At 43.6% G+C, this 20,652-nt stretch overlaps 2 protein-coding genes across 2 annotated transcripts; both read left to right on the plus strand.

Moving 5' to 3' along the window:
* The first annotated feature begins 474 nt into the window (after nt 1-474).
* Nucleotides 475-2,630, plus strand: LOC109742794 (uncharacterized). Its single transcript, XM_073495975.1, has 3 exons — nt 475-736; nt 1,357-1,490; nt 1,579-2,630. The coding sequence occupies exons 1-3, from the start codon at nt 475-477 to the stop codon at nt 1,810-1,812; spliced, it is 630 nt and encodes a 209-aa protein (XP_073352076.1). The 3' UTR covers nt 1,813-2,630.
* A 14,438-nt stretch (nt 2,631-17,068) lies between these two features.
* LOC109742793 (probable histone acetyltransferase HAC-like 1) lies at nt 17,069-19,386 on the plus strand. The gene is made up of 5 exons (XM_020301887.3): nt 17,069-17,273; nt 17,595-17,700; nt 17,830-18,106; nt 18,725-18,858; nt 18,962-19,386. The coding sequence occupies exons 1-5, from the start codon at nt 17,122-17,124 to the stop codon at nt 19,178-19,180; spliced, it is 888 nt and encodes a 295-aa protein (XP_020157476.1). The 5' UTR covers nt 17,069-17,121; the 3' UTR covers nt 19,181-19,386.
* The last annotated feature ends 1,266 nt before the right edge of the window (nt 19,387-20,652 follow it).

A 20,652-nucleotide genomic window follows, 5' to 3' on the forward strand; every position in this document is an offset into this window, starting at 1 on the left:
TGACCTACTCAACAGCAGTACCACGTTTATCACTCTGCCTTGTATCATTCCCAACAAATACTTATCATGGAAGGTGATCAATAATCGTGGACTACATACCTGAAACTTCACAGGGGCTTGCATATATATTTTGCATATTTAAGGGCTGAGGTTGAATCCCTGTATTAGTTACAAAAAGATATCTTCTACTCTATCAAAGCTAATGATCTGAATCTGATATTAATTCACAGATTCAAGTTTTTGCAAACGTTGCAATTGCTGCCTCTCTGGCGGCCGCGGGCGCTTGCGAGGCGGCTCGAGGAAATCTTGTATAGAAAATACCCTAACAAGGTGTTCCCCTCTTTCCTTCTTTTTTGTATCTTTGGTTTTCAGGCAACCAAGTCCATTTCCGAGCAAGATATCAAATATTACCATTTAATTAATCATGTGAGTTGTTGATATCTCTTATTGTTTGGGCAGATGGAGTACTATAACATGACGAGGCGACCAATGCCACCAGCAATGATGTTTGCTATCAAGACCTACACGGCTCAGAACCGACAATACCGACAAAATCAACAATCGTTAAGACAGATAGCATCTTCCCCTGGCTATGGGGTGACGAACCCGACATCCAGTATCATGCAAGGCGCAAGCGAAAATTCTAGAATGTCTTGTGTGGCGGGCAGTGTTGGCCCTTTGTCGTCTAGTGCAGACATGATTCTGCAGAATGCCAACATGGATACCTCCCTGCCAGGTACAAATAGATTTTCTGAGATCTTGCTCATACCTATCCTTATTAGGACTACTAGTAAATGTGTACATTGAATGGGTGTTGATATAAGATATGATATTAGCTGCAGGTACGTTGATATTAGGTTGAATATTAATTGTGCATCAATTACGCGGTAAATGAATGCCGATATTGATATTTGGTATGCTATTAATTGCACGCTAAACATGTTCAACACTCACTATTGCAGCAATATAAGTCGTTGAATTAACATATGGTTTGATGCCTAAGATTAGTTGGATGTGTAGAAATTGGTGTGGGGATTCTAGCCTAGGAAGCTAACAGCCAGCAGCATACTATACTGGATAAAAATCAACTTATGTGGTAACACACACCACTGTTTTTTAGTCCAGCACGTGTGTTCAGAGTGAAGCCATGCATCCACAAAGTAGTTATTATGTGATAAAAAAGCTCCAAGTAAAATGCTAACCTGAAAGATGCATTACCGGAACAATTTACCCATATTCATATCTGAATTTTCCAATTACACATAGACTATTAAATCTTGGGAGTATTTTTTTCCCTAGTTTGCCTAACCATGTTTCCCGTTTACTAACCTCGTATGTCCTGCAATTTTTTTCTAGAAGGAGCTTCTCATGGGCATGTGAACACAATGCTTTCACTAGGGACAAACCCTACACGACATGATCTTTCTGGATCGTCCAACAACAACCTATTAACACACAATCTGGATACACGTGAATCCAACAGATTCTCTGTAATAACTCTACACTATGTTGCTGCTTTACATATATGAAATAGTATTGTTACTATATGTATCCCTAAAGCTCCGCTAAACACTGCAGCCCAAGGTGGCGCAGGCACGCCCGGCGCCTATGAAGGATCTCCCAAGGGAACCAAAGTTTACCTGCCCAGTCTGCATCAATGAGCTGGTCGATGCATCATCTACTATCTGCGGCCACATCTTCTGCAAGAAATGCATAGAGGCCTCCATCCGATTTCAGAAGAAGTGCCCTACCTGTCGTAGGAGGCTGACCATGAGAAATTTCCACCGCATCTACCTCCCGGCGATGGATTGAGCTGATCCAGCCATTCTGGGCGTGGTGGCGTATCAACACCCGACCCTTCCTCCTCAACGGCATTTTTGTGATTCTGTCTGAACTATTGTTCATGGGGTTATCACTAGAATCCAATTTTTGCGCAACGATTTAATAAGTGCTCGACTCATAATAAACAAACATTTAATCTGCATCCTTGGTGGTAAAGGATACCGTTCTCGTGGGAATTTGAAACATGTGCCATGGTATTGTGAACATCTGCCAAGAATTACAAATTTTTTTTTTCTTGTGAGGGTATATGGTGTGTTCACGCACTCTAAGATATGTGTCTGTGCAAGGCTATCATGTTTAATTAGCAATAGCAGTAGACACTGTTATTGGTCGACCGACTAGGAACAAGTTGAGTAGAGCCCTAAAAGGCATCAGACTGATAATTAATTTCCAATTGAGATATGGCCCAATCTCCCTTAAAAGACAAAATTGTGTTTCCTCAGACTACTTGCTTGCTTGACAATTCCTTACCGAAACAGTCTCCAACCAGGACATGATGCTCTCCTTCCTGCTATTATATATTTTTGCATCCTTCCTAATATCTTCTATTTTGTCACAATAAGTGGTGCTTCCATTATATGGGCCTTGGCTTTTGGGCAATAACATATATGTGTCATTCTTTTGCCTACATTTGTCTATATTTGGATCTATTGACCAAACTAGCAGTAAAAACTCTTCTGGGAAATAAAAATGAAACATCGAAATGCGTTGGAACAACCTTCTTCATATGCCCGAGTGAGCCGACTGAGCGCTGCCACATGTTGCTCCATCGCATGAGCCATCCTATCGTTTTTCATCGCTGGCAGAAAGTAATCGAGGCATTATTCCTACCGTACCATTACCCTGGAGAAAAAACCTTGTAATCCAAGTAGTAGCCAGCTGCACAACAGCGATAGGACACCGACTAAATCCGTCAAAGCGGTTAGGAGTTACGAGCACATGGTGGTTATGGCCGGGAAAGTTTGATACCTTCACATACGACTAGTTACTTTCTGCCAGTATGTAAGGCAGGTAGGGTGTTGTTGAAGTAGGTTCGTAGGACCAACAATCTAGTCGCGATGCGAATTGGACATAGCTCAAATGATTATTTTTCTGATAGTGGTACCATCCCATTAGGGTTCAAGTCCTGAAATTAAAACTAGTGTGTACATTTTTTATTGATTTATTTCAGGCTTTCTGGCAATGTTTCATTCAGTGTGAGGAGATGTTCCTGTCCACTAGCTACGAAGTGCCTATAGGGGTAGGGTGTGTGTGTGTGCGTTCATAGGGGTGAGTGTATGTGTGTGTATGTGGGCATATGTGATTGTACCGTGTTAAAAAGAAATTTTGCTGGGATCACATCAAGAAGGAGGAGCAGATAGACTCATGTTGGTGATGTGTTTGTTCGTGTTCGAAGCAACAGTATGGTATGCCCATCCTACCGGTCAGGCAAAGTAGCAACTCTGGTATTATAGTATATTCTCATTACATTGATGTACTTAGTCCTTTCACACACACTGTTTTGTTGATCTTATTATAAAGAGATATTTACCATTGTGATCTCTTTATTTCATAGGGCAAGTACCACAGGGTAAATTAAGCAGGGGCTATACAAGTTGACACCTCATATTTGTGAGTCGGAGAAGAGTGGAGAAGAGGAGAGAGAAGATGAGTGGGTTGTAAACTTACACTTTGTGAGAGAAGAAGGTGAGCATGGCAAAATAACATTGCATGTAGAGCCAATATCTATTATATATGTGGATAGGACATTGAAATGTCAAGGTTTATCAGCTAGCTGGGATGAATAGGAGATTCTAAGATTTATCCCCAAAAGGTAAATGAGGAGACAGGTATGAAGAAATAGAACTACATCTATGCGACAACCAGATCATAAACCATCATATTTCAAGAACAAGTATGAATGAGTTCTTGGCCACTATTCTACTAGTACTGCAGGAATATCTAGCAGTGACGGGCAAGGCTCTTAGGGGCGCCCGCCACTGACCTCCCGCCACTGCTAACAAGGCATCAGTGGCGGGCGTGTGCCCGCCACTGGTAAAGACCTAGCAGTGGCGGGCTTTAACTAGTGCCCACCACTAGTATAAACCACTAACGGCACTAACGACACAAACTAGCAATGGCGGGCATCAATATGCACCCGCCATTCGTATGATTTACTAATTAAAAAAATATGCACATCCTAGAGGCGCAATGGAGACACTCCACGGTGCGGCCCTGCCCCAACTCGGGAAGCCGACACACACATGCACGCAAAATCTATGGTGCCAACACCGTCGTGCGATGGATCCACCGGTCCATGCCGCCTCTGTGCACCCTTCCGCACTCCATCCATCGTGTGCCGCTCCACCTCCACAACGTCGATGCTCCCATGGTCGAGCAGGTTGCATGTGACCTAGGCATCGCCATTGGAGCATCATCACCCGCACGGACCGGCACCCGGCGTTGAGCTTGCATACACGGACCGGAGCATCAACGCATCTGCACGGACAAAGGTGAGTAGGGTTAGCCGATGCAGCGTGGAAAGGACACAGTCCATAATTCGGTCTGGTGGGGGAGAGAGAGCATAGCGAGGTGGCACTGGAGCATGCTTGGTGCCAGGGGAGATGGCCGGAGCCGGCCGAAATTGGCCGATGAAGATGGAGGCCAAAAGGGATCAAAGTTTTGCGCCAGCGAGCGAGCTAGCGCGTGCGAGAGAGAGAGAGAGAGAGGTGGTTGTGGCCGGTGACCTTCATTGCTCCTCTCCAATCCACCATTTAGAAGAAGCACAAATGGGTGTGGACGTGCGGATGCGAGCCACATCACCAATCCGTGGTAGTATTGTTTCGACTAATCAGAAGGAAACATCTTTTCCACGACCGGATCCCGGAGGTACCTGTGGCGGGCTCTAGATAGCGCCCGCCACTGCTATGTTTTTTTATCATTTTTCTATTATTTACTGTGTAACATAATATACTACTTACTCTATGACTTCTCTAATTTGCCTGACCAAGTTTTCCCATTTTACTGATTTGTATCTGTTGTCCTTTTTCGAGGGGGGGGGGGGGGGGGGGGGAGGGCTCCTGATGAGCATGTGAACACAATGTTGTCTCGGGGGATACTCCCTACACAAAATGGTCGGTCTAGGGCGTCCAACAACAACCTCGTAATAAACACAGTAGACACACCTAAAACCAACAAACACTTGGTAAGAACTCTACACTATGCTTATGCTTTACCAATACCAAATATGGTACTACGGTTACTATATTCCTAATGCTCAGCTAAACACTACATCCTAAGGTGACTCGGGTATGCCCCGCACCTTCGAAGGATCTCCCAAAGTAACCAAAGTTCAGCTGCCCAGTCTGCATGAACGAGTTGCTCGATGCGTCGTCGACTATGTGCGGACACATTTTCTGTTGGAAGTGCATCGAGGCCTCCATCCAGGCTCAGAGCAAAGTGCCCTACCTACTGTAGGATGCTGACCGTGAACAATTTTCACCGTATCTACCTCCCGACCATGGACTGAAATGATCCAGCCATTTGGGGTGTGGCGGAGCATCGACATCTGAACCTTCTCCTCATCAGCATTTTGCTGATTCTGTCTGAACTATTCTTCATAGGGTTATATCACTAGCATTTAGTTTTTGTTGAACAGTTTAACTAGTGCTCGAGTAGTAGTTAATAATCTTCATCCTTGGTAGTAATTGGTAAAGGTTTAAATGATACATATTGTGAGCTTCATCTGCAAAGAAATATGAAAAATATTTTTTGTTAGTGTACATGGTGGTGGCTGTGTGCATCGCTTGATGCAGAGGCCGGGGGTTACCATTCTTGTCGAAAAAAGGGTAGATGGTGGTGTTCATGCACTCTAGAATATATGTTCGTGCAGTCAAGAAGATTTGGGCTTGTGTTGTCCCTCGAAAAGAATATATGAAAGGAGAGGCCTGATTCCTTGAGATTGTTTGTCTTACATGCCTCTTGGCTTGCACATTTGTTGTACCATTCCATGAACGTTATACATATAGTAATGTTATTACACGCAGATCTACCTGCTGCTAAGGTTCTGGGTACCGGGCAAAAAAATCCGTTACCGGGCGGTAACTACAAATCCCAGTACCTCAGGAAATATCACCTTACCGGGCAAGAAATCCTGATTTTTTTTATCTGAATGAATTTTCGATGATTTTTTTTCTAGATTCAAATTCATTAAAAATATTGTTCAGTAACTGCCCGGTATTTTTGGGTTACCACGGTTACCAAAAATCCGAGTGCCCCGCGAGAATTATGTTTCATCTGGGATCAAATCTGGAGCTAGATTAAATACATGATCAGGGACAAAATGTCATCTAGGTCATGGTCTTGCCAAATCGTTGTCCTACAGATAAGTCATCAAAGCCGGAAAAGCCATAGATCCAAAAATGCAACCTCCACTAAATCTCGTAGGCCTCACAACAATAAAGATGAGGCTGGAGGGTTCAACTAGTAATGGAACCACCGCTGACCGCCACCCTAACAAATCGTGCAAACCATAGCCTTACCATTCAGAATGGATGACATGAATCTACACTTGTGACCGATTTATGTTATCGCATACAACACCATTGATATGGGAAGGATCGACGAAGAAGTATTCGTCGGACAAAAGTTTGCCACCATCAATGATTCACCACCGGAGTCGACTTTATTGTGTGATCTAGCCATAACCGGTAAAAGGGCCTAACGAGTCACTAGTAGAAATCAGGGCTTTGGTCATAGGGCAGTATTCACATTAGTCCCGGTTCAGTCACGAACCGGGACTAATGTGAGCAGTCCTCGCGGTTCGTGCGGCTAAGGCATTAGTCCCGGTTCACCTGGGCCCTTTAGTCCCGGTTGGTGCCACGAACCGGGACTAAAGGGTGCGATGCCCATTAGTCCCGGTTGGTGCCACCAACAGGTACTAATGGGCTTTGAGGCATTAGTACCGGTCATGGCACGAACCGGTACTAAAGGTCCCCCATTTTCAAACTCTACCCCCCCCTGACCGCCTTTTCAGTTTTAGAAAAAACAAAAGAAAATGATGGAAATGTCAAAAAAATAAAATAAAATAAGTTTCCCATGTGATATGTGGTCTAGTTGTTGGGAAAATTTACAAATATGAATTTCGACTTTATTTGCAAAATCTCTCTGGAATTTGTAAAATGGGCATAACTTTTGCATACGAACTCGGACGAAAAAGTTTTTTATATGAAAAATCATCTACTCGAAAAGTTACATCCGAATTTAACCCGAGGAACCGGCTTTTAAGATCTAGAGTGGAAAAAATCGAAAAAACTTCAAACTTACTAGTGGCGCACCATTTGCTAGGTGTGCCACTAGTAACAGAAAAAATATAGTTTCAATTTTTTTTTGGAAAAAATGTGGTCAAATCTGGTCAAACTGTGGTCAAACAATGGTCAAACTAATTATTCTAGAATATTAGTGTTACTAAATAATTATTTTAGTTATTTTGAATTTTGGTCAAATCTGGTCAAACTGTGGTCAAACAATGGTCAAACTAATTATTCTAGAATATTTGTGTTACTAAATAATTATTTCAGTTATTTTGAATTTTGGTAAAATCTGGTCAAACTATGGTCAAACTGTGGTCAAACAATGGTCAAACTAGTTATTCAAGAAATATTAGTGTTACTAAATAATTATTGTTTTTTAAAACAATAGTTTCAAACTCAAACAGTGAAATGTGTCACTTCATGCTCAAGCAAAATTCCTAAGGGTTAATAGGATTGACATCTTACTATTGTCAGGAAAACAACAAGTGCAGACTTGGAAACGAGGGAGAATAGAACCAGGAAGTTAAGCGTGCTCAGGCTGGGGGAGTGGGAGGATGGGTGACCGTTCAGCAATTTAGATGATTTGAAATGATGAGGGGTGATTAGAGATTAGAGGATAAATTGAGCACTGATGAGGGGTGATGATTAGAGATTAGAGGTTAAAAAAATTCAGAAATTTGAAAATAAAAAAAAATTCAAAAAAAAATCATAAAATTTCCTTTAGTCCCGGTTGGTGTTACCAAGCGGGACTAAAGGTGGAGCTCCACATGGCCGCGGCCTTTAGTCCCGGTTCGTGTAAGAACCGGGAATAAAGGGGAGAGGCATTAGTAACGACCCTTTAGTCCCGGTTCAAAAACCGGGACTAAAGGGCCTTACCAACCGGGCCAAAAGCCCCTTTTTCTACAAGTGAATGGACATCAAAATCCTACCTAAAACTCGCAAATAGGAGGAAACTACATATGTGTTAGGTAGAACGAGCCCCCCAGCACCGGTAGGCCCGGTAGAGGAGACGAATGTGGCAACCTACCGATAGAGGAGAACTGGCGGCATGGTGTGGCAAAAAAATCTTCCCTTGCTTGGGTTAGGATAGGCATCACCCATACAAACGGATGAAGAGTGAACACATGACAGAAGGAGGAGCAAGGGACATTCTCCTAGCAATAGCGCAATTTTTTTTAAACTTTTCTATGAAATATTGTCCGGATTTTCACTCTTCTATATTTATGCTGAAAAATATTGTGGTTTTACAGTATGCCTTTCTTGCGAGCTGGTTGTTATATGTACGTTGACCCCCCCCCCCTCCTGCAGCGCGTGCACACAAACAAGCACACACTAGTGAGTGAACCTGTTGTGTTAAAGAAGTGATTGAACTTGCCTAACAGTACAAAAAAATGCATCCATAATATTCTTAAGAAACCAGCCTTGGATAAAGGTCGATTGGTTCGGATGGATAATCCAGTCATAAGAGTCACCCTAATGGCATGCGCCTTAGCTAGGATATGAAAGACCACGTTAATAACCGTGATCTGCCCGAACTATCAGGATACCCGTCTCTCCCACTACCTTTGGGATTAACGTTACAACACCATAGTTCAAACGCGAGGCGTCGAGCACCCCAACATTGAAATCCTGGAAAATGTCCATCACTACCCCTTTGATTGCACTACAAAATTTAAAAATAAACCGTACATGCAAACCATCGGGACCAGGCATCGAATCCGGATGCGTGGACAAGATAGCGGCTTCAACATCATTTTTAGTGTGAGGAGGACGACATTCTCTTCTTCTGACACCTTGTCGGCCCCAGTCCACATGTCTGGGTGCAGCCCCACCCCTCCGCTAGGTTGTCTCTAGAATAGATCTTTGTAGAAGTCGTCAACATGAGTAAATCTTGTCACTAGAATAGATCTTTGTAGAAGTCATCTCAACCTTGTCATGGAGCAACCTAGGTCCATCCCAAAGCACTGCAATGGTGCAACGCCTAAGGAGACCATTGGCAATGGCATGGAAATACACTGATGTACTGGCAGAGGCGTGGCCGGCTGACCTGGACTCTAAAGGATTGCATTATCATTTCATAAACTTAATTTTCAAATGCATGATATATGTCTTTTTTGCTGTAAACATTAATGCCCAACCTTTTCACTGCTTTCGAGTCACTCAAAGGTATCCAACAAGGTTGTCCGTTATCGCCGTATCTTATCACTCTTGCTGTCAATGAACTGTCACTTTGTCTACAAAAAGCCTTTAATTCTATTCGTTTGGAAGGTATCCAACTGGCCCCTCTGGTCACTCCATACATTCCTCGATGTTTGTCAATTACTTGATTGTTTGCAATAGGGCAGATAATAATGATGCCTCCATTTTTGCATGTATCATTATATTTCTTGTGATGTTTCTGGGCAAACACCAAATTAGAGTAAATCTCCCTTCCTCTTTAGTAAATGTACCAATCAAAATTCTCGTAATCAAATTAAGAATATTTCCCTTGATCCTAATATGGACTCTTAACAATTTACACGTTGGGCTTGGGCACCCTCTCATCCTACCTGGGCTGGGAAGAATAGATTTGTAGTCCACAACTTCATTATTGATAAACTAAAGCTAAGCTTATTTGTTACAAAGCTAATTGGCTTTCGTTTGCACACGAACACATCAATGTGTATCCCGGGCATCGACTGTGATAAGCAAGCCAACGTGTCCGGAGGAGTCTCCCCAGATACACAAGATACGCCGATGAGATATTTTGAGGACCCGAAACCCTAGATGCATGGGAGGGACCCCATGAGGGAGCGCTTGCTATGGGATAACCTAGATCGACCTGAACACCCCTAGGGTCTCTTGGATCACTGCCACCAAACATGAAGGACAAAGAAGAATGGGGAATAATAAAATGAAGGAGAGATAAAAAGATAAAGGTAAAAGTGGTAGATTGATTGATTGGGGGTTGCTCAATCGGCCATCAGATCTCGTATATTTATGAGGTGGCTGAACTTCCTTTACAAGAAAATGACTCCAATTTTCTTCCAAATTTTCACTGTATTAAGGGAGGCATGACACGACTATACGAGTGGACTACAAAATTTAACATGAAAGGTGTCGTGGAGGCATTGGTTCCCATGACTGAAATGGCAGAGGTGACGACAACGATGTCGTGATGGCGCGGTGGAGATGGTGCCATTAGCGCCGACCCTAGGGTCGCGCTAGTGGCGGTATTGTCATTCTCCTCCTTCTTCTTCCTTGTCTCCTTCCTCGTAGATGGCTTCTTGGCGACATGGAGGGCGATCTTAGGGTCGTAGGATGTGTCCCACCTGGAGGAGATTGAAGTTTGAGCTGTGTATTTTGATGACTTGACGCAATTTTGACCCAAATCTTGGATTTGTTCCTTCTACTTTTGATGCCACAAAGTTAATGAATTTTCCCCAATTCATCCTACTCTTGGATTTGGATTCATTCAAAAAAATGTTCGGTAACCGCGGTTAGGGTATACGGTCCACCGCGAGATTACCACGGTTACCAAAAATCTAGGTGCCCCATGAGATTTGTTTTTCATCTGGGATCCAATCTGGAGCTAGATTAAGATTCTTGATCAGGGACAAAAAGTCATCTAGGTCATGGTCTTGCAAAATCATTATCCTCCAGAGTAGTCATCAAAGCCGGAAAAGCCACGGATCCAAAAATGCAACCTACACTAAATCTCATAGGCCTCACACCAATAAAGATGAGGCTGGAGAATTCAACTGGGAACGAAACCACCATTGATCGCCACCCTAACAAATAGTGCAAACCCTAGCCTTACCATCCAGAATGGACGACAGGAATCTACGCTTGAGAGTGATTTACGTTATCACATACAACACCATTGATATGGGAAGGCTCGACGAAGAAGTATTCGTCGGACAAACGTCTACCACCATCAACAACGCAGCACCCGGGGCGACTTTATTGTGTGATCTTACCATCACCGGTAAAAGGGCCTAACGAATGAACATCAAAATCCTACCTAAAACTTGCAAATACGAGGAAACTACATCTGTGTTAGGTAGACCGAGCCCCCCAGCACCGGCAGGCCGGGCAGAGGAGAAGAGTGTGGCAACCTACCGATAGAGGAGAACTGGTGGCATGGTGTGCCTAAAAAAATCTTCCCTTGCTTGTGTTAGGATATACATCACCCATACAAACGGATGAAGAGTGAACACATGGCCGAAGGAGGAGCGGGGGACGTTCTCCTAGCAATAGAGAATTTTATTTAACTTTTCTATGAAATATTGTCCGGATTTTCACTCTTCTATATTTATGTTGAAAAATATTGTAGTTTTACGGTATGCCCTTCCCGCGAGCTGATTGTTATGTGTACATTGACCCCCCTCCTACAGCACGCACACAAAAAAGCACACGCAAGGTGGTACCTCAGTGAGTGAACCTGTCGTGTTAAAGAAGTGATTGAGCCTGCCTAAAAGTACAAAAAATTCACCCATAATTAATTTAATAAACCAGCCTTAGATAAAGGTCGATTGGTTTGAATGGATAATCCAACCATAGGAGACACCCTAATGGCATGTGCCTTAGCTAGGATATGAAAGATCATGTTAATAACCGTGATCTGCCCGAACTATCGGGATATCCGTCGCTCCCACTACCTTTGGGATTTACGTTACAACACCATAGTTCAAACGCGAGGCGTCAAGCATCCCAACATAGAAATCCTGGAAAACGTCCATCACCACCCCTTTAATTGCACTCCAAAATTTCAAAATAAACCGTACATGCAAACCATTTTTAGTGTAAGGGAGGAGGAGGGCATTCTCTGCTTCCGACACCTTGTCGGCCCCAGTCCACATGTCTGGGTGCAGCCCCACCCCTCCCCTAGGTTGTCTCTAGAACAGATCTTTGTAGAAGTCGTCGACATGAGTTTAGATCTCAACCATGTCATGGAGCAACCTAGGTCCATCCCAAAGCACTGCAATGGTGCAACGCCTAAGGAGACCATTGCTAATGGCATGGAAATACGCTGATGTACTGGTGGAGGCGTGGGTGGCTGACCTGGACTCTAAAGGGTTGCATTATCATTTCATAAACTTAATTTTCGAATGCATGATATATGTCTTTTTTGCCCTTAACATTAATGCCCAACCTTTTCACTACTTTCGAGTCACTTGAATGTATCCAGTAAGGTTGTCCGTTATCGCCGTATCTTTTCACTCTTGTTGTCAATGAACTGTCACTTTGTCTACAATAAGCCTTTAATTCTAATCGTTTGGAAGGTATCCAAGTGGCCCCTCTGGTCCCCCATACATTCCTTGATGTTTGTGAATTACTTGATTGTTTGCACTAGGGGCTGATAATAATGATGCCTTCATTTTTGCGCATACCATTATATTTCTTTTGATATTGCTAGGCAAACACCAAATTGGAGTAAATCTCCCATCATCTTTAGTAAATGTACCGATCAAAATTCTCGTAATCAAATTAAGAATATGTACCTTGCTCCTAAAATGGACTCTTAACAATTTACACATTGGGCTTGGGCACCCTCTCATCCTACCTGGGCCGGGAAGAATAGATCTGTAGTCCACAACTTTATTATTGATAAACTAAACCTAAGCTTACTTGCTACAAAGCTAATTGGCTTTTATTTGCACACGAACACATCAATGTGTACCCAAACGTTGAGTGTGATAAGCAAGCCAACATTGCCGTAGGAGTCTCCCCAGATACACAAGATACGCCGACGAGATCTTTTGAGGACTCGAAACCCCACAAGCATGGGAGGGACCCCATGAGGGAGCGCTTGCTATGGGATGCCCTAGATCGACCTGAACACCCCTAGGGTCTCTTGGATCACTCCACCGAACATGAAGGACAAAGAAGAATGGGGAAGAATAAAACGAAGGAGAGATAGAAATATAAAGGTAAAAGTGGTAGATTGATTGATTGGGTATTGCTCAATCAGCCATCACATCTCTTATATTTATGAGGTGGCTGGACTTTCTTTACAAGAAAATGACTCCAGTTTCCTTCCAAATTTTTACTGTATTAAGGGAGGCATGACACGACTATATGAGTGGACTACAAAATTTAACATGAAAGGTGGGATGGAGGCATTGGTGCCCATGACTGAAATGGCAGAGGTGACGACAACGATGTCGTGATGGAACGGTGGAGATGGTGCCATTAGCGCCGACCCTAGGGTCGCGCTATTGGTGGTATTGTTATTCTCCTCCTTCTTCTTCCTTGTCTTCTCCCACATAGATCGCTTCTTGGCGACATGAAGGGTGATCTTAGGGTTGTGGGATGTGTCCCACCTGGAGGAGATTGAAGTTTGAGCTGTGTATTTTGACTTGACGCAATTTTTACCCAAATCTTGGATGTGTTCCTTCTCCTTTGATGCCACAAAGTTACCGATTTTGCCCAATTCATCCTATTCTTGGATTTGGATTCATTCAAAAAAATGTTCGGTAACCACGGTTAGGGTATATGGTGCACCACGAGATTACCATGGTTACCAAATATCTCGGTGCCCCATGAGATTTGTTTTTCATCCGGGATCCAATCTGGAGCTAGATTAAGTTTCTTGATCAGGGAAGAAAGTCATCTAGGTCATGGTCTTGCGAAATCATTGTCCTGTAGAGAAGTAATTAAAGCCGGAAAAGCCACGGATCCAAAAATCCGACCTCCACTAAATCTCGTAGGCCTCACACCAATAAAGATGAGGCTGGAGAATTCAACTGGGAAAGAAACCAGCGTTGACTGCCACCCTAACAAATAGTGCAAACCCTAGCCTTACCATCCAGAATGGATGACAGGAATCTACGCTTGAGAGCGATTTATGTTATCACATACAACACCATTGATATGGGAAGGCTCGAGGAATAAGTATTCATTGGATAAACGTCTGCCACCATCAACGACGCATCACTCGAGGCAAATTTATTGTGTGATCTTGTCATCACCGGTAAAAGAGCCTAACTAACAGACATCAAAACGTACCGAAAACTCCCAAATCAAAGGAAATTACATCTCCGTTAGGTAGACCGGGCGCCTCCCCCCCTCCCCCGTGCACTGGTAGGTTCAACAGAGGAGAACAGGATGGCAACCTACGGATAGAGGAGAAGTGGCGGCATGGTGCACCTAAAAATTCTTCTCTTGCTTGGGTTAGGATAGACATCACCCATACAAACGGATGAAGAGTGAACACATGATTGAAAGAGGAACGAAGGACGTTCTCCTAGCAATAGAGCAATAATGTTTAAAACTTGTATATGAAATATTTTTCGCTGACCCCCCCCCCCCAAGCAGCAGCGTGCACACACAGACAAGCACACACAAGGTGGTAGCTCAGTTGAACCTATTGCGTTAAAAAAGTGATTTAACCTGCCTAAAAGTACAAAAAATTCAGCCACAATATTATTAAAAAACAAGCCTTGGATAAAGGTTGATTAGGTTAGATGGATAATCGTAGCCATAATGGGAGCCACCCTAATGGCATCCGCCTTAGCTAGGATATGAAAGACCACATTAATAACCGTGATCGGCCTGAACTATCGGATATCCATCGCTCCCACTACCTTTGGGATTAATGTCATGACACCATAGTTCAAACGTGAGGCGTCAAGCACCTCAACATAGAAATCCTATAAAATGTCCATCGCCACCCCTTTGATGGCACTCCAAAATTTCAAAAAGAATCGTACATGCAAACCATCAGGACCAGGCGCCGAATCCAGACGCATGGACAACATAGCGGCCTCAACATCATTTTTAGCTTAGGGAGGAGGGCATTCTCTGCTTCTGACACCTTGTCATCCCCAGTCCACGTGTCTGGGTGCAGCCCCACCCCTCCCCTAGGTTGTTACTGGAACAGATCTTTGTAAAAGTCGTTTGAACCTTGTCATGGAGCAACCTAGGTCCATCCCAAAGCACCACAATGGTGCAACACCCACAGAGACCATTGGCAATGGCATGGAGATACGGTAATGTACTGGCAGAAGCGTGGCGGCTAACCTGGACTCTAAAGGGTTGCATTGTCATTTCATAAACTTAATTTTTAAATCCATGACGTATGTCTCCTTTGCCGTTAACATTAATGCCAAACCTTTTCCCTGCTTTCGCGGCACTCGAAGGCATCCGACAAGGTTGTCCGTTATGGTCGTATCTTTTCACTCTTGTTGTCAATGAAATGTCACTTCGTTTACAAGAAGCCTTTGATTCTAATCGTTTGGAAGGTATCCAACTGGCCCCTCTGGTCCCCGCAAACATTCCTCGATGTTTGTTAATTACTTGATTGTTTGGGGTAGTGTGGATAATAATGATGCCTCTATTTTTACGCATATCATTATCTTTCTTGTGATATTTCTGGGCAAACACCAAATTGGAGTAAATCCTCCATCCTATTTAGTAAATGCAGCAATCATAATTCTCGTAATCAAATTAAGAATATTTCCCTTGCTCCTAATATGGACTCTAACAATTTACACCTCGGGCTTGCGCACCCTCTCATCCTACCTGGGCCGGGAAAAATAGATATGCAGTCCATATTATTGATAAATTAAAGCTAAGCTTACTTGTTACAAAGCTAATCGGCTTTCTGTTCGCACATAGACACATCACTATGTACCTCGGCGTCGGGCGTGATAAGCAAACCATCGTTGCCGGAAGCGTCTTGTCGGATACGCAAGACACGATGACGAGATCTTTTGAGGACCCGAAACCCCACTCATCTGGGAGGGACCCCATCAGGGAGCGCTTGCTATGGGATGCCCTAGGTCGACCTGAACGCCCCTAGGGTCTCGTGGATCGCTGCCACTGAACATGAAGGACAAAGAAGAACGGGGAAGAATCAAATGAAGTGGAGATAAAATGATAAAGGTGAAAAAAATTAGATTGATTGATTGATTGGGCGTTGCTGAGTCGGCCATCACATCTCTTATATATATGAGGTGGCTGAATTTTCTTTGCAGGAAAATGACTGCAATTTTCTTCCAGTTTTTTACTGTATTAAGGGAGGCATGACACGACTATACAAGTGCACCACAAAATTTGAGGCATGACACGACTATACAAAAGTGCCATGGAGGCATTGGTGCCCATGACAGAAATGCCAGAGGCGATGACAACGATGTTGTGATGGCGCGGTGGAGATGGTGCCATTAGCGCCGACCCGGTCGCGCTAGAGGCGATATTGTCATTCTCCTCCTTCTTCTTCCTTGTCTGCTACCTCGTAGACGGCTTCTGGGCGACATGGAGGGTGATCTTAGGGTTGTGGGATGTGTCCCACCTGGAGGAGATTGGGTGTATTTTGACTCGACGCAAAATTTACCCAAATCTTGGATTCGTTCCTTCTCCTTTTGATGCCACGAAGCTACCAATATTTTCCAATCCATCCTTTTCTTGGATTTGGATCCATTTCTTTGCTATGGTCAAGGTGATTGTTTGTCTCAACAATGTTAACCTTGGCTTCAAGGTGTTCCAGAGATCCAGAGACGGATTGATTTTTGCTCACGGGGCGCCACCAGCCAGTGCAAGAGGAAGACGGCAACGATATATGCTTACGTACATGTGTGTTGTTTTCTAATTTTGTAAAGTTGGTCTTGTAAGAGTTGGACAATTTTAGTATGTATGGCCTTGGCCTTGTTGCACAACAAAAAATATCCCAATACAAATTGGCGGTGAACGTCCAATAGATAGGCGGGGAAAACGAAAATCGAGAGGCGCCAGGCTCACGCACACCAACAAGCCGGTATTCTGACGCGTGACACCGGGTGTAGGGAGATTCTCTCATTCTCTGGCAGGAAGTAATTACGTGTGGTCCGGCTACATATAGAACGGGGAGCACGGCGCTCGCCCAGCTGCCAGCACCCGGTATATATTGACCCTCTCAGGTAGTCCAAGTCCAGTACGCCATTGGTCAAAGTCCCCTTTCTTCGTCTCCGCCCACCTCCTAGTCCCAGTCTCCCAGGTGAGCCTTCCTCCCCCACTGGCCTGGAAGATGAACGGGTGGCAGAGGACGCTGATGAATCAGCAGGTTGGCAGCGCTGGCCTTGGCGTTGGCGGCTCCGGCGGGACGCAGGATGTGGTGGGCCTTGCCGCCGCGGCCGATCCCCAGTTTGTGAGGCTGCGGGACATGGCCCGAGAGAAGATGTAAGCTCTTGCTGCTTTTCTCTGCTCCAACTGCGATTGCGTAGATTAGAGTATTTCGAGAAAAAACTGGAACGCGTAGTATCCTATTCAGTGACCTACTCAACAGCAGTACCACGTTTATCACTCTGCCTTGTATCATTCCCAACAAATACTTATCATCAAAGGTGATCAATAATCGTGGACTACGTACCTGAAACTTCACAGGGGCTTGCATATATATTTCGCATATTTAAGGGCTGCGGTTGAATCCCTGTATTAGTTACAAAAAGATATCTTCTACTCTATCAACGCTAATGATCTGAATCTGATATTAATTCACAGATTCAAGTTTTTGCAAACGTTGCAATTGCTGCCTCTCTGGCGGCCGCGCTTCCGGGCGCTTGCGAGGCGGCTCGAGGAAATCTTGTTTAGAAAATACCCAAACAAGGTGTTCCTCTCTTTCCTTCTTTTTTGGATCTTTGGTTTTCAGGCAACCAAGTCCATTTCCGAGCAAGATATCAAATATTACCATTTAATTAATCATGTGAGTTGTTGATATCTCTTATTGTTTGGGCAGATGGAGTACTATAACATGACGAGGCGACCAATGCCACCAGAAATGATGTTTGCTATCAAGACCTACACGGCTCAGAACCGACAATACCGACAAAATCAACAATCGTTAAGACAGATAGCATCTTCCCCTGGCTATGGGGTGATGAACCCGACATCCAGTATCATGCAAGGCGCAAGCAAAAATTCTAGAATGTCTTATGTGACCGGCAATGTTGGCCCTTTGTCGTCTAATGCAGACATGATTCTGCAGAATGCCAACATGGATACCTCCCTGCCAGGTACAAATAGATTTTATGAGATCTTGCTCATACCTATCCTTATTAGGACTACTAGTAAATGTGTACATTGAATGGGTGTTGATATAAGATATGATATTAGCTGCAGGTACGTTGATATTAGGTTGAATATTAATTGTGCATCAATTATGCGGTAAATGAATGCCAATATTGATATTTGGTATGATATTAATTGCACGCTAAACATGTTCAACACTCACAATTGCAGCAATATAAGTCGTTGAATTAACATATGGATTGATGCCTAGGATTAGTTGAATATGTAGAAATTGGTGTGGGGATTCTAGCCTACGAAGCTAACAGCCAGCAGCATACTATACTGGATAAAAATCAACTTATGTGGTAACACACACCACTGTTTTTTTGTCCAGCACGTGTGTTCAGAGTGAAGCCATGCATCCACAAAGTAGTTATTATGTGATAAAAAAGCTCCAAGTAAAATGCTAACCTGAAAGATGTATTACCGGAACAATTTACCCATATTCATATCTGAATTTTCCAATTACACATAGACTATTAAATCTTGGGAGTATTTTTTCCCTAGTGTGCCTAACCATGTTTCCCGTTTACTATCCTCGTCTGTCTTGCATTTTTTTCTAGAAGGAGCTTCTCATGGGCATGTGAACAGAATGCTTTCACTAGGGACAAACCCTACACGACATGATCTTTCTGGATCGTCCAATAACAACCTATTAACACACAATCTGGATACACGTGAATCCAACAGATTCTCTGTAATAACTCTACACTATGTTGCTGCTTTACATATATGAAATTGTATTGTTACTATATGTATCCCTAAAGCTCCGCTAAACACTGCAGCCCAAGGTGGCGCAGGCACGCCCGGCGCCTATGAAGGATCTCCCAAGGGAACCAAAGTTTACCTGCCCAGTCTGCATCAATGAGCTGGTCGATGCATCATCTACTATCTGCGGCCACATCTTCTGCAAGAAATGCATAGAGGCCTCCATCCGATTTCAGAAGAAGTGCCCTACCTGTCGTAGGAGGCTGACCATGAGAAATTTCCACCGCATCTACCTCCCGGCTATGGATTGAGCTGATCCAGCCATTCTGGGCGTGGTGGAGTATCAACACCCGACCCTTCCTCCTCAACGGCATTTTTGTGATTCTGTTTGAACTATATTTCATGGGGTTATCACTAGAATCCAATTTTTGCGCAACGATTTAATAAATGCTCGACTCATAATAAACAAACATTTAATCTGCATCCTTGGTGGTAAAGGATACCGTTCTCGTGGGAATTTGAAACATGTGCCATGGTATTGTGAACATCTGCAAAGAATTACAAATATATTTTTTGCTTGTGAGGGTATATGGTGTGTTCACGCACTCTAAGATATGTGTCTGTGCAAGGCTATCATGTTTAATTAGCAATAGCAGTAGACACTGTTATTGGTCGACCGAATAGGAACAAGTTGAGTAGAGCCCTAAAAGACATCAGACTGATAATTAATTTCCAATTGAGATATGGCCCAATCTCCCTTAAAAGACAAAATTGTGTTTCCTCACACTACTTGCCTGCTTGACAATTCCTTACCGAAACAGTCTCCAACCAGGACATGATGCTCTCCTTCCTGCTATTATATATTTTTGCATCCTTCCTAATATCTTCTATTTTGTCACACTAAGTGGTGCTTCCATTATATGGGCCTTGGCTTTTGGGCAATAGCATATATGTGTCATTCTTTTGCTTACATTTGTCTATATTTGGATCTATTGACCAAACTAGCAGTAAAAACTCTTCTGGGAAATAAAAATGAAACATCAAAATGCGTTGGAACAACCTTCTTCATATGCCCGAGTGAGCCGACTGAGCGCTGCCACATGTTGCTCCATCGCATGAGCCATCCTATCGTTTTTCATCGCTGGCGGAAAGTAATCGAGGCATTATTCCTACCGTACCATTACCCTGGAGAAAAAACCTTGTAATCCAAGTAGTAGCCAGCGGCACAACAGCGATAGGACACCGACTAAATCCGTCAGAGCGGTTAGGAGTTACGAGCACATGGTGGTAAGGCCGGGAAAGTTTGATACCTTCACATACGACTAGTTACTTTCTGCCAGTATGTAAGGCAGGTAGGGTGTTGTTGAAGTAGGTTCGTACGACCAACGATCTAGTCGCGATGCGAATTGGACATAGCTCAAATGATTATTTTTCTGGTAGTGGTACCATCCCATTAGGGTTCAAGTCCTGAAATTAAAACTAGTGTGTACATTTTTTATTGATTTATTTCAGGCTTTCTGGCAATGTTTCATTCAGTGTGAGGAGATGTTCCTGTCCACTAGCTACGAAGCGCCTATAGGGGTAGGGTGTGTGTGCGCGTGTTCATAGGGGTGAGTGTATGTGTGTGTATGTGGGCATATGTGATTGTACCGTGTTAAAATAAAATTTTGCTGGGATCACATCAAGAAGAAGGAGCAGATAGACTCATGTTGGTGATGTGTTTGTTCATGTTCCAAGCAACAGTATGGTATGCCCGTCCTACCGGTGAGGCAAAGTAGCAACT

The sequence above is a fragment of the Aegilops tauschii genome, chromosome 3 (assembly GCF_002575655.3).
Source record: "Aegilops tauschii subsp. strangulata cultivar AL8/78 chromosome 3, Aet v6.0, whole genome shotgun sequence".
NCBI lineage: Eukaryota > Viridiplantae > Streptophyta > Magnoliopsida > Poales > Poaceae > Aegilops > Aegilops tauschii.

Bases quoted from the DNA above. Each gene is read 5' to 3' on its own strand.
- LOC109742794 (XM_073495975.1), top strand. From the start codon at position 475: ATGACGAGGCGACCAATGCCACCAGCAATGATGTTTGCTATCAAGACC. The intron at 737-1,356 runs GTACAAATAGAT...ATTTTTTTCTAG, and splicing joins CATGGATACCTCCCTGCCAG to AAGGAGCTTCTCATGGGCAT. The intron at 1,491-1,578 runs GTAATAACTCTA...TAAACACTGCAG, and splicing joins GTGAATCCAACAGATTCTCT to CCCAAGGTGGCGCAGGCACG.
- LOC109742793 (XM_020301887.3), top strand. From the start codon at position 17,122: ATGAACGGGTGGCAGAGGACGCTGATGAATCAGCAGGTTGGCAGCGCT. The intron at 17,274-17,594 runs GTAAGCTCTTGC...ATTAATTCACAG, and splicing joins GACATGGCCCGAGAGAAGAT to ATTCAAGTTTTTGCAAACGT. The intron at 18,859-18,961 runs GTAATAACTCTA...AAGGTGGCGCAG, and splicing joins GTGAATCCAACAGATTCTCT to GCACGCCCGGCGCCTATGAA.